We start from the raw sequence: 14,124 nt of genomic DNA, 5'->3' as shown, positions 1-14,124 counted from the left end.
AGAGGAGAGTGGAGAGAAGCCCTTGAAGAAAGTTGCTGGAGGAGGCTTCTGAGTTTGACCCCGGAGGCAGAAATGCTAAGAGAAATCTTTTATTGAGGGAAAGTGGTCAGTCTGAAATTTCCATTGCATGGGGCCCAAACAGCATTCTGCTTTCATGGATGCAATATGAGTTAATGACTCTGAAGCTTAGACCAGAGCATTCTGGTCTGAAATGTATGGGCTTAGAAACCATGTAAATGCTACATCCAAATATTATGTATCATTTTGTAGGCTTTGGATCAAAATAGCAGCACTTAACTCCTATGCTCACTCTTACCATTCTTTCCGTTTTTCAGTCATCAAAGAAATTTTTCCCTTTCACATTTTTTGGATCAATCTCTTGGATAGCAGTATTTTCTTACCTAATGGTTTGGTGGGCACATCAGGTAAGTCAGTGATACTTACCCTCATATTTTTGTTTTGTGTGTAATCACTACTGTCTGGAAATTTCACTATATCACATGCTAACCAAAGCTGATATATCTAAGCGCTTTGTGACTCTAGTTTTGCACCTTGGCAATAAAACAGGTGGAGAAAGATAGAGCACATGGATGTAAGGATGGGAGACTAAAGTTGTTGTTTATTTAGTCTGGTGCTCTACAGACACAAAGGACTTTCAGGGCGGCTTACAGTAGCTAAAGTGACAGGAAAGTGGTACGCAGCTGTAAACAAAACAAAACAAAACAAAACAAAATGTAAAGCAGTAGAGCAGTCAGTAAGATTAGCATAACACCAGAATAAAAGGCTAAAAGAACTAGGAAAAAACCCTGAGCAAATTAAAAAAAGATCTTCACCTGGTGCTGACAAAGACATCACAGTTGGTGCCACAACTGAAAAGGCCCAATCCCTGGTCACCACTCCCTTCAGTTCCAAAAGTACAGTACTAAGTTCTTGGAAAAGAACCTCTGAGGATAATTTTTGTATTCTGGTAGGTTCGTGGGGAGGGGAATTAAAAAAATAAAAAGCACAGTGCTCAAAGCAAAATCAGCAACAGAGCTGGCAGTCTCAACAAAGTCGTACAAACCAAGGGGACAGGTAGCTAACACTGAAAACCCAAATTATCTTCATCAGACTTATTAAGTCAGTAAGGAAGGCCCCATTCATATATCAGCTAAGATAAAAGACAATCACGAAAGAGCAAAGAGAAGCTCCGCATGAACATGTAAGAGTTCCTCCTCATTCAGCACTATTCTAGTCAGGAAGTCAGTCCTGAGTTAAGCACAGAGTATATTTTGTCTATTTAGCTTACTTTCTAAGTCTGTTTTACAAGGAAGCCTCTTGCTTCTTTCATTTCACCACATTATTTTGCATTTAGGTGGGAGAAACCATTGGCATCAGTGAAGAAATCATGGGCTTGACCATCTTAGCCGCTGGCACATCTATCCCTGACCTAATTACTAGTGTTATTGTGGCACGGAAAGGCCTGGGGGATATGGCAGTATCCAGCTCTGTGGGAAGTAACATCTTTGACATCACTGTGGGGTAAGCACTACCAATTCTTCCTTTTTTTAAAAAAAAGCCTAATTTAACTAAGCTACGAAATAAAACTTCACAACATTAGTTACAGTTAATACTTCTTGCTACTTAAAAAATGTAAATTAGAAATATGAAATCTCAAGGGAAAAAAGTAGTTCACGCATACATAATGCTGCACCACAATGGCAGCCTGTTGGCCAAATCTAATTCAAGGGGAATTGTTAGTAGTCTCACTATTCACCCATTCTAGCAGGCAGCATGAGCAGACCAAGTTGTGGGATGAAGGAATGTGATACAACAAACTTTCTCAGGCTAACTAGCTATGCAGGGCTGTGTGTGCCTGGAAACTCCATATACTCTATCTTGAGATCCCCAGATGAAAGGCAACTTAAGTGCAATTAATAAATACAAGTTTTTACATTTCTCTTCAGAGAGTAAAGAAAGAAAGCGGCTATCTAGTATGCATCAACATATAATGTCTCAGCACAAGTAGCAGAGTTCATAGGTTTTGAGGGGGCCTTGTAGACTGTCTAGTCCAAAGCTCTACTCTAGGGGTAGCTAATGTAGTGTCCTCCAAATGTTTGGACTACAACTCCCTAGCCAGCCAGCCCACTGGTCCTTTCCTCACAGGAGTGTTTTCTGTACTGCTGACCATCTTCATTACCTTTCTCTGAACTCATTCCACTCGGTCAACATCCTTCTTAAAGTGTGGTCCCTGGACTGGATGCAGTACTTCAAATAAGGCCTGACTGGTGCAGAATAAAGTGGAACTATTACTTCCTGTGACTTGGAAACTATGGTTCTATTAATGCAGCCTAAAATCTCTTTAGCCTTTTTTTTTTTACAGCTGCATCAAACTGTTGACATGGGGTGGTAAGAAGCCCAAGCCCCAGTCAGCTCACTGTGATATCTGGCGTCTTCAGCAAAGATTGCTGGGAGGTTATTCAGACAAGCTGCTATCTCACAACACTCCTCAGTGGTGTGTTGTTGATGGTGCTGTAGTAGATTAGCTGTGGTAAAAGAGAATTGTGTGGAAAACCAAATAATCAGGCTGTGGTACAAAGGCTGGCCCTTATTATCTTTCACAGATAGCAAACAAGTGACTCATAAGATGGATGTGATCTGCAAGGTGGTTTTATTTGACTCCCAATAGCTCTTCTAAATTTTAATCAAGGTGTTATTTTGCCCAATTTCTCTGGAAAAGAGCAGTGTTCTCAATGTGTGTGAAACCTTTAAAGTTATGTCTCTTTGGGGGTTTTATTTATTTATTTTAAATCCTGCACTTCCACTTAATATAATTTTTATACTACTTGATATAATAAAAATTTCTAAGTTTACATAAAAACAATAAAAATACAATATTCAATAAAAATTCCTAAAATCTAGATAAAATCATGATAAAAACAGAGCGCAACTATATTTCACAGATAAAACTGGCTGTGTATATTAACAACCCAGCCATGTTTAAATGCATGTTAATTGTGACACTCTTACATTTGATGGTGTTGATTTTATTATATAGCTTAACTGCCACTGCATGCATTGATTGTGTGGCAAAATACACTTCTGCTGCCTATTGCCCAACAACTGTCCGGAGAAGGGAGTGACTCCCAAAGATGACAGAAGGTGGTCATGCTTGCAATAGACTTCAACCAGCAACCTTCCTTTGTTGTCATCTTCTAGAGCAGAAAAAACACTGGTTCCATCTAATGCAAAGAGATCAGCACCATTATTTTCCAAAGGAATGTTTTGGTGGTTCCTAGCAATAGCGTATCCAGTTGTCACATAGAGTTAAATCACACAGTCTTTCATTTGTTAGCAAAGCCTACCTTCATAATAACATTTCCAATGTTCTCTTTTTCCCCAAACAGCCTTCCTCTGCCGTGGCTCCTCTATGCTTCAATTAACAAGTTAACCCCAGTGACAGTGAGCAGCAATGGGCTATTCTGTGCTATAGTCCTCCTCTTTATCATGCTGCTTTTTGTGATCCTCTCTATTGCGACTTGCAAGTGGAGGATGAACAAATTCCTGGGTTTCACCATGTTTGGGCTTTACTTTATCTTCCTTATTGTCAGCGTCCTTCTAGAAGACAGGATCATTGTGTGTCCTGTGTCTATTTGATAAGGAAGGAGATGCTGTTTCTTGAACATCAGCACAAGACACACACAAACCCAAACCAGAAACAGACAAGAACAGTTTTGCAAAACAAAATAAGCAGTGTCTTTAGAACCCTCTGACTTAAAAACAGTGGAGAAAAGAGGGGCTGAAGTGGTGAAGTTGGACATGGAGAAAATCAGCTGATACATTCACTGCTGATTACAGTGCTATGTGGCTGCTTCAGAACATGGTCCTGGGAAGGTTCCACTGCTTATTTGTTGGAGGTATTGTGCATGTATTGTATAACAATGTTAAACTATTATAGATGCTACACATAGGATCTATTTCCGTGAATCTTTTTCTCTTTGTCTATATATTAACAAATACATGCCACACAAAGAGAGAGCAATATCTATAAATATACAGGAAAATTGCTAATATCCATCTTTGGGAGACGCAAATCTCTTGTTTGGGATTTTATCTGTTCATGTAAGGTGATAAAAGGAGTTATCCAGTACAGTCAGCATGAAGAGAATGACAGACAAGAGAAGACTATGAGTGGATAAAGCGGTATGCAAGTGCAGCTTGTACATGATGTGGACACCCATGCTGCAGGTTTGAGAAGCATGCAGATTTTTAGAGCAGAGCAATGCTAACTGGGTTGATTAGTCAGGCTGTGGGGAGCAGGGGAAATGGCCTATATATGGGGCCAGCTGAGTTTTTTTAAAAAAAAATACAGTTCAGATACTTGCATATCCTATATTTTCATCACATGTGCATGTTCATCACAGCATTACTCTGACATCAAGCGATTACATGCATGTGTGGAAAAGTAGCACATGTCTCATATCACAGAGGTTTCATGTTGCCTCTTATACAATATTTATCAGTGGTGGTAGTTTGCACACTCAGCTGTGCATCATCAGGTGGCGAGTAATCAAGTGACATCTGTGTGAGAGAGAATCAGCCCTTAATTCAATAAAGACATTGCCTGACTTGTTCTGGCTTCCTAGAAAGATGTCTGCATTTTTGCTATTGTTCTTCATCTATATATAAATTGATCATATGTTAGAGGGACATCTTGAGATACTCACAGGTAAAACCCACACTGAAGATTTGAAATGTCTGCTACCATCACCTCAGCATTTAAGTAGAAAATACAGTTACTAAGTAAATACGCTCTTTTTCCTAGCACGGCAATACAGTAAGGATATTAGGTCATTTTAAATGCTGTTTCCATTAGTGCATTTGCCTTGTCATATGAAAGATGCTGGAGTGGCTTCTGTGCAGCTTTTAAAATAGGACTACAAAACTGTTCCATGATGGGGACAAGAACAGAAGTGGATAAATTCCATAGTTTATGTCCTTTTATTATCTACAGTGCAGCGCACACTTCCATATTTCTTGTCTGCTAAAATTTTGGGGATGTATGAGAAGGTAAAACATTTCTGGAAAAGTGGAATTAAATGGTTTGAAACCATTTTTTGAAGTTACTTAGAAATGTTGGGCGCAGATCTAATTGGACAATGAACAAATACAGCTTCATCGTGCTCCTTATAGAAGCCCCATGAAGAGGCGCAACTGCAGTATCATAGGAGAAGAACCATCAGAGGTTTTGTATTTGCTAAGACTCAGCATTAAAGAAAACAGCTTCAACAACCCTATCTGTCTTCGACAATAATCAGCACTTGTCCGTTGTGCATTTTCTTCCTTGTTAAAATTCAGGCAGTGTCAGTTCCATGAGTGACTCATTACCAGTGTTCTTGGTCACCTGTACACAATGGAAATGTGGTACTTATGACAATATAACAGTGAATTCAGCACATGTGACTCTTGTGGCTTTGTTGAGCCCTCCTGTTTGCCTCTCTCCTGTTTGCCTCACACTTGTGCTTTTTTTTGTACTCTGTGTATGTATATTTGTACATAGCTATACCCAGGTAAATCACAGAAAACAAGCCTACATAAAAGCATGCATATTGAAATAAAAATTGTGTAAACAAAAGTAATTAATAAAAGTAAGAAAATTAGCTCCTCAAAAGTACTAGCAGTATATCTGCTGGTCATTTCTTCTTTCTAGGGCTGGGTACAGCATCTTAATGGAGAAGCTTTTGCTCTTAGTTGTTTCATGAAACATCCATTACTATTAAGAAGTGGTGAACTTTTGAGGGCATGTTTGTTCATTGCACCCCTTGGGATTGTAGCCAGGGGTGAGATTAGGGGTTGGCCTGAGACTCACACACGCCCCAACCCTGTTGGCCAATGTGTTGTAATTATAACCTGATCATATGTACGTTTGTTCAGAAATTTAAAACTTGATCCCTGATGTTTACTGAAACACCTTGAATCCAGTAGGGCTTACTGCCATCTAAGATACATACATTGAGTTAAAATATGTGGGCCAGCATTCCAAACATTGGGCACCCCTATAGGGGCTTTGCACTTGTGTTTCTCAAACAGCTGTTTTGAAACAGCTCTTTCTCAAACAGCTCTTTTGTAAATTCTTTGTAAAGAATGCAATGCATATTCCAAATGCCTGGAGAAACAGAAACATATTGAGGCTTCTTTTAAATATGTCAACTGTGAGAGCAGATTGCATGTCACCTAGGAGCGAGTTCCATAAATAGGCACTGCCACCGAGAATGCCCTGTCTCATGCCACTGCCCTATCTTCTGCTATGGATGGTATAATGAGCAGGGCATCTCCTGCCAATCATCATGCTTGCGTCAGCTGGTATTGGGGAGAAGACAGCCCTTGGGTGCTAAGTCATTAATGACTTTATTTGCTAATAGCAAGGCCTTGAACTGTTCCTGTGGAAAAGCTGGTTGCAGTTCTAAGCTAGACGATCTCTTAGTTGATTAAAACTGCTTTTCAGCAGTCTCTTTTGTTGTTCAGTAGCTTTACTTTTAAAGGAAATGAAGTATTGGCATTGGTGCGGGTAGCATGTACTAAAGGACTTGAGCTGGGTTTTATCTGATAGCTATTGCAGCCTTCACTACAGATTCATTCCTGCAATAAGAACATACAAAATATATACATTAAAGGTAGGAAGAATCTGTACAGCAGTTTATTTCTTATGGATCAAAATTCACAGGAAAAGCAGACAGGCTTCAGACACAAGATGATGATTAAGGGTTTGGGATGCATGTCACAGGAAGAAAGGCTGAAGGAACAAGACAGGTTTAGCACTGATGGAGAAATAAATAGACTAGTTTGCAAAAACACCATTTGTGGAGACGACTGTGCCGGATGCTGTGGAGTGGGTGGTTCTACAGAATGGAACAGTGATATTTGGAGGGGATGGAGGAGAACCTTGCGAACGAACAGTTCCAACAAATAGTTAGCACTTCCATCTTGCAGATATGTTCATTGAGTTACACACTTTCCATTGCTTGGTTTCCATGGCTTCGACAGTCTTAGTTGTTAAAAAAGTTAAAGTGCAATACTGGGTGACTAGAAGCCTTGAAGCCAAATAATTGTCAGGTTACTTAAAATCAGTATATGAAATTCAGACACATAAAATTTTTTGGCCCTCATTGCCCTCAGTGCTATCAAGACACAACTCTGTTATTTACAGTAGAAGACACAGTTAGAAGAATTCCCCTGTCAGGGCCTAGGCCAGTGAAAGGGTAGGCAACCTCAAAGCCAGAGAAGAGGCTGAGTTTCCAACAGTAGGGAACATGGCTTCAGTTCTCTTAAGTAACTCCTTGATCCTTCTCAGAATAAATTACACACAATAAGTAATTATGCAAATATGCTCAATTGACACAATACAAAATTTGGCTTTTCTTGAGAGAGGGCTTGGATTTCTTAGGCACATAATTATATTTTCTGTTTAGTTCACACAGCGCTGAGACTTTGTTATTCTCTGTAAATATAATACATCTTGCTGATGTCAGCTAAGCCAGGACTTTACCAATTAATTTAACATTTTATTTAAAGTTTTTCTATCAGTGAGGTGATTGTATGCATTTCAAAATTTTGTTTTCTGGTATGGCTGAGATCTTTTCTGTAATCTATAAAGCAGTACATCTGATAGATGAAGCGTGACTTAATTTCACATCACCACCAATCATGCGCTGCTGTAATTCCTGCTTTGGAAAGCATTGGTGAGATTTAAGTGGTGTAGTGCTTTTGATAGCTTTCTCTGTAGAGGCAAATTTCATGCTCTTCTGTAGTTAAAAAAGAATGTCAGCTGAGTACTTCCAACGCCAGCTAGTTTAAACTAGTAATAATGTGTTCCCCACCCCGAGCTATAATGTGAGTGTGGTTTTCCTTACATACAGACAGAAAAGCTATTTAATGATGGACACTTGAATGGATATACCAAAAAAACCCAGTGATTTTTAATTGAGTTTGAAATGATTGGATGTGCGGTATAAGTAGAAATTTCTCATGTACTACACATAGTTCTTCCACAAAGTTAGGCTGCAGTCTTATATCCACTTACCTGGGAGTTAGACGTAAATAGAGTTACACTGTTAAGATAAAAACACTAAATAAAAAGGATGAGTATTAATTTGCTTATTTATTTCAAACATTTACATCCTGCCCTACTGCTTGAACAAAGCACCCAAGGCCACAAACAGCATTAACAATCTGTAACTGTTTAGTATTAATATAGATATTGACACATAGACACTAATAAAAACAACCACATAGAGAAGTAACAACAAAGCAGCAAAATAAACCAGTATGAAACAGCAGCCTGAAGCATCTAGAAGAAAGTAAGCATGACATAGCAACCTATCCCATTAATGTCAATTTAATAAAACAATGCATGCTTTTAAAAAAAACCCTTATATAAGTGCAAATCAATCTTTTTTGTGAGAGGCAATGGGAAGAGAGTATCCAATTATCAATAAAGTAACTGATCCCAGATGGAGATGGAAGGCATTCTGTCTTTCAGACAAAAAGTTCAGCATGGTTGCATCCCAGGTACCCTATGATGGCTTTGGCCCAAATCTTAAGGGTGTTGTAAGTCCTCCCTCTTTCCCGCTCATACCCCAGCCCTGGAGACATCAGCAATGACAATCATGAAACCAGAATGTGAGGCCTTGCAGTGTTGTATGCCACTGTTCATCCCTTGAGAAGCCGTGTCGTGCTAATGTTGAGAGAGTGGCTGGCACCCAGCACTACAAAGTGCCATTCAAGAGGGCTGGTGTGCTATAGACCGTGGCACTCAGTGCTAATTACATTTCTTTTTAACAGGGAACATCATCCATCTGTAGATTTTTAATAATCCTTTATAGACAAAGCTTATTACTATGTATAGGTATTTTACAAAGCCTGCCTGGAGTTATTTGAAAAAGATCTACCTGCCACATTCACAAAACTTGACAGGTTAAAAAGGACATTTCAATTATCCCAAAACTGAATGCTTTACCATTCCTCATACTGAGCACCTTATCGACCAACCCAAACTCTCAATCCTGTTGCACTGGAGGGGGTGTGGATGTGCGGAGCTGCTGCTCTGCTGAGTTGGGGGGGGGCTCTGCTGGCACAAAAGGCTCTCTGTGCTTGCAGAAAGTGGTGGTATCCAGTGTAAGCCCCCAAAACAGGGCATTTTGGGAGGTGGGGAAATGCAACATAGAGCTCCCCAATAATGTTCTAGAACCTAAGTCCAGCTACCTCTGATGGGCCTGATGTGGACTTTTTGCCTGGTGCTGAAATCAGTGCAATAACTGCCTTCCCACCTATTGTCCTGGCCAGTGCAAGTGGCAGGGCTTCAGATGCAGTGGGTAGTTCTTCCCTGTCCCCTCATCCCTGGTGCTTCTGACCAGGAGTTTGGATTGTAACTCCAGTGTAATTACAGTTCATATGAACATTTCCATTATGCTTGGTTGGGAGTTATATTAAAACAGCTTACATAAGAGAAAAAGAATGTATGACACCTGCAGTTTATTGAGTCACACCATTGGTGCTTCTAGTTCATGACTTATGTCAGGCAGCAGCTACAGAAGGTCTGGCAGACATTTTTTCCAAGCTTGCTCCCTGGGATTCTGGAGAGCTAAGAAGTGAAGCTGGAATCTTCTGTATATAAAATATATTCTTTACCACCTAGAACCCCCTCACGTTGCAGTAACGGAACACCTCTTGCCAAAGTGGTATCACAGTAGGAACACAGAACATGTAAATGAGGCCCCTTCGTGCACTGTAGTGCTAACATGAGTCTGAATTGCTACAGAGTCCAAAACACACATTTTTTGGTTGAATGTGGCTTAGGTAGCAATCCTGTGTGCCCTTACATGGGAGCAAGATACACTGACCATACATCTTAAGTAAACAGGCATAGGGTAAACTGTTAATTTGATATCTAAAGTTGAGCATTCATAAATTGTGCTTCCATCAACATCTGTGTTACAGATTTAACAAAATTTAAGTAATCAATCTAAACAAAGTGCTTGGTTACCTTTTAATGGTTTGTAAATAATTCAGAATATGAACTGATTCCAGTACCATATCTGACTGCAATGTTTTCAATGCTGCACTTGCAACCAGGCCAAATTTGTACATCAGTAGACCAGTTTAGACCCCTCTTGATGCTTCAAATGTTGATAAAGTATCATCTTCATTTCATAAGGGCCTATAAAATAAATATACCAGCCTCTGCCCATTTCTACTAAATACTATAAATGGTTTTCTATCAAGAAATAATTCAGGGTTACCCTTGTTTTGGTGATACTAATGATTATATAGATCAAATTCCAGTTTATTTGACTCTAATCCAATTTCATTCCATTGATTCTAATGGGGAAGGGAGAGTGTGCTTTAACTGCTCTTCTGGATCAAACCAAAGGTGCACCTAACAGCTTCTGGGATGGTTTCCTATGCAGTACCATATGTTCTGAATTTGTGACATAAACTGACTGCATCCCAATTGAAAACACAATAAAATGAGCATCTTTGCCCTTGTCCAGTGATGGAGTACAAGTACAGCCAGTACTTTTCCATCATCCAGAAACAGTTAGTCCTCATGATCTTGACTCTATAGCCAACCATGGGACGTGTGCATGCACACAGTTCCCTGCATTACAGTCTGTGTCTTAGGGGGAGAGAGATTGCACTGCAGGAATCATAGGAAGCTGCCTTACACTAAGTATGGAACACTGGTCCAGCTGGCTCAGTATTGTCTGCACTGACTGACAGCACCTTCAAGCCAGACGCTTTCCCAGCCTGGAGAGACCAGCGATTGATCCTTGAACTTTTTTCATGCAAAGCAGATGCTCTGTCACAGTCATTCCCCAATGAAATCCCAACAATTTGATTCTCCAAGTTCAGACTACTACTACATTGCAAACAACCTTTTATAAAGCAAAGTTGATTTCATAAATTAATATTGTAAAAGCTTCTGAGATCATATTTAATCATTGTGGGAATGATCTAGAAAATTGTACCTGTGTTATTCAAATGCTGACTCTAGAATAGACCTATATACATCAGTAGAACTACTTTTGATTAAGTATCTTATGGATTACAGTATGAAAACAAACTTACTGGACCAATAAACATTTGGAAGATTATGAAAACATTGGTAAAGAGTTATGAATGATAATCAGATACTATTTTTTTTAATAAAGTATTTTTTTTAAACCCAAGAAAATCAGCCCTTATTTCCTTTGTTACCAAGTTAGAGGGAAAGTACTGATTTCAAGCTGCTAATCTTTGCTTATTTAAAATAATTTTTGTAAAATAATTTTTGATGTGTATTTATTGATTGCTATTCAATGAATGAAAATGGGATAAATCAATCAGCATTTTCTCTGTGAATACAAGTTTGTACATAGTGTGAAAGCTTCATTTGTATATAAATGTTGCAGAATTACTTCTCTGAATGTATTTCTTCACTATATGTACTGAATTTTAATTACTGTGATCTGCGTGCACTTTTCCACACTGTTACTCTGTATTACTAGCAACTGCTACTTCCTATAAGGCCCTCTGTGTAACTTAAATCTTCTGAATGTGAAAATAACAAATGTTAAAACATGCTTAAACGAGCCCCTGTTTATTTTGTTTCCAGTTAGAAAAACCAAACTTTCACCAGGAGGGAATTTGGTGTTTTGGGCTGCAGCCCTATGCAACTTATGACATATAGTTCTCCCCAGAGATTTAAATTTGTAAATCCAATTACTTCTGCAGCCACTTTGGGCCTAGGTATTTTTAGAGAAAGCTGCTTAGCAGCAGGAAAATAACAGGGAACCTTGGTGGAATGCCTTCTGGTCTCTGAATCAAGTAGTCCAAAAACGTCCTCTGATGTACAGCAATCATATGCTTATTAGTTTCAGTTTGAGGGGTTTTGGTGCTCAAAGGGGAATGGTTTGTCTATGATGACTGCTTATGTTTATAGCTTCAGCTTCTTGAACAAGCAGTTCTCCTTGCCACCAAAATATCTTATTAGCATAAGACTGCTTGACATCTGCCATTGTGAAGCTTATCTCGTGACATGCAGTCTGGCACAAGAGCTCCCAGCAAAGGCTTTTCCGGGAAGTGTTAATGGAAGGAAGGAGGCAGGCAGCAGAGTCTGAGCAAAGCAAATTAAGTGAAAGACAACCAAATCTCCAAACTAGCAGACTCACCAAGATTAGTATCTGGCAAATAGCAAGAACACTGTATAAGGCTCAAGTCAATGCATCTATGCTTAACAGGTGTGCATTCATGGACACATGCAGAAAATCTAATTATTTAAAGTGACTAGTATATTGTGATGGTGACTCCAAGTAGAAACCAAACTGTTACACAAGGGAGAAAATAGTTCTGAGGGGCATCAAGTAACCTTTTGATATACAACCACTTTGAGATACAATGATAAGCAAAGTCCCTTTGACAATTTAAATCTCTTGCCTGCATCAATTACAACGACTGCAGTGCAATTATTACAAAGGAGATTTTTTAAAAGATTGCCTAAGATATAACAGTATGTTTCCAGGTTCATAACAATTTCAGTATATACGGTTATCAAACTTTACACATACAGTAATACATTGTCTCACAAGCTCTGGTGTTCTGTCATCGTCTTCGCATCCATTCTTATATTTGTCTCACCAGTAGATACAGCATGGTCTTTACTTAAATCTCATATTGGCTCCCATAATCCACAGGCCAGCAGCGTCGCTAGAACTAAACACCCAGTAGAGAAACCTAGTCTGAGCTTGGAAGTTATTCCTACGCTTCAGATCAGTTCTTTCAGATACTGCTGCCAGTCATACATAAGGGCTGGCTCACATACTTACCTGGCCCCTCACATACCCCTCTTATCGCAAGCCTTGAATACACAATATGTTTTGCCACATGATAATCTCTCCTGGCCTGATTTTGGTTTAGAAAATAGCCTTGGTAGTGGGCGATCCAGACTAGGCTGAACCTCACCAAACTCTCTCTCTCTCTCTCTCTCTCACACACACACACATACACACACACACACACACACACACACACACACACACACCCCTACCTGCAATTTATCTCTGAAGGTGCCACCACATATGGCTCCTTTGGGGACAACTAGCAGCTGTGGGGTGGAGTGGGGAATGCAGTTACAGCAGGAAAATGGTGCCAGGGAAGGAGGAGTCAACTCACTCCCCACAATTACTTTGTTGACCCACATAGTTACATTAGGTTCATTTGAAAAAAAATTCCAAAAAAAATCAATACCATCCCTTTTAGCCATGGACTATCAAACTTTGTCAAATTGAACATTTCTAAATCTGAAAAAAAAACTGCTGAAAATAACATAGCTGCACACATGCATTATAGTAACAGTAGGTGATAATTTAAATTTAAGCTCTTTGTTGTTACAGGAGATATTTGTAAAGAAATTATTTATCTTTCTTTACTCAAGTAACTTTAATAAACTCTGCTGCCTGTTCCATTTTCTGAGAATTCTATAGTACTGGTTTTCCTTTGATATGTTCAATAGAATATACTTTTTGCTCATCATCTGTTTACATCAAAATAGAGTAGTAATTTAATAGTATCTGTAATGTCACAGAAAACTCACTTTTTGACTTTCACTAGATCTGAAAACTTTTGGGGGGCGAAGCACAAACTACTTCATGCATGCTATGCCTTTGTCAGCAACAAATGTTGACAATGGAAGTGTCTCTTGCTAAATCTGCACATTTCAAATCCTTTTCTCTTCAGAAAGCAATGAGGGCAGATTTCAATGGTAGAGAAAATACAGCAGTATCTTGATATTCATCCCTTTGTTGTTATGTGCCTTCAAGTCGATTATGACTTATGGCGACCTATGAATCAGTGACCTCCAAGAGCATCTTCTGTGCACTACCCTGTTCAGATCTTGTAAGTTCAGGTTTGTGGCTTCCTTGATGGAATCAATCCATCTCTTGTTTGGCCTTCCTCTTTTTCTACTCCCTTCTGTTTTTCCTAGCATGATTGTCTTTTCTAGTGAATCATGTCTTCTCATGATGTGTCCAAAGGATGATAACCTCAGTTTCATCATTTTAGCTTCTAGTGACAGTTCTGGTTTAATCTGTTCTAACACCCAATTACTGG

At 39.2% G+C, this 14,124-nt stretch overlaps 1 protein-coding gene across 1 annotated transcript in view; it reads left to right on the top strand.

Annotated features, from left to right (window-relative positions):
- Positions 1–5,593, top strand: part of SLC24A2 (solute carrier family 24 member 2) — a 121,678-nt gene extending 116,085 nt beyond the window's left edge. The window contains exons 8-10 of the mRNA XM_061609513.1: positions 336–425; positions 1,355–1,521; positions 3,387–5,593. Coding sequence (XP_061465497.1) covers positions 336–425; positions 1,355–1,521; positions 3,387–3,636 — 507 coding nt within the window. The 3' untranslated portion in view covers positions 3,637–5,593. The remainder of the gene's footprint in view (positions 1–335; positions 426–1,354; positions 1,522–3,386) is intronic.
- The last annotated feature ends 8,531 nt before the right edge of the window (positions 5,594–14,124 follow it).

The sequence above is a fragment of the Rhineura floridana genome, chromosome 1 (assembly GCF_030035675.1).
Source record: "Rhineura floridana isolate rRhiFlo1 chromosome 1, rRhiFlo1.hap2, whole genome shotgun sequence".
NCBI lineage: Eukaryota > Metazoa > Chordata > Lepidosauria > Squamata > Rhineuridae > Rhineura > Rhineura floridana.
The sequence above is the reverse complement of the archived record's forward strand: the minus strand, read 5'-3'. Positions and strand labels throughout refer to the sequence as shown.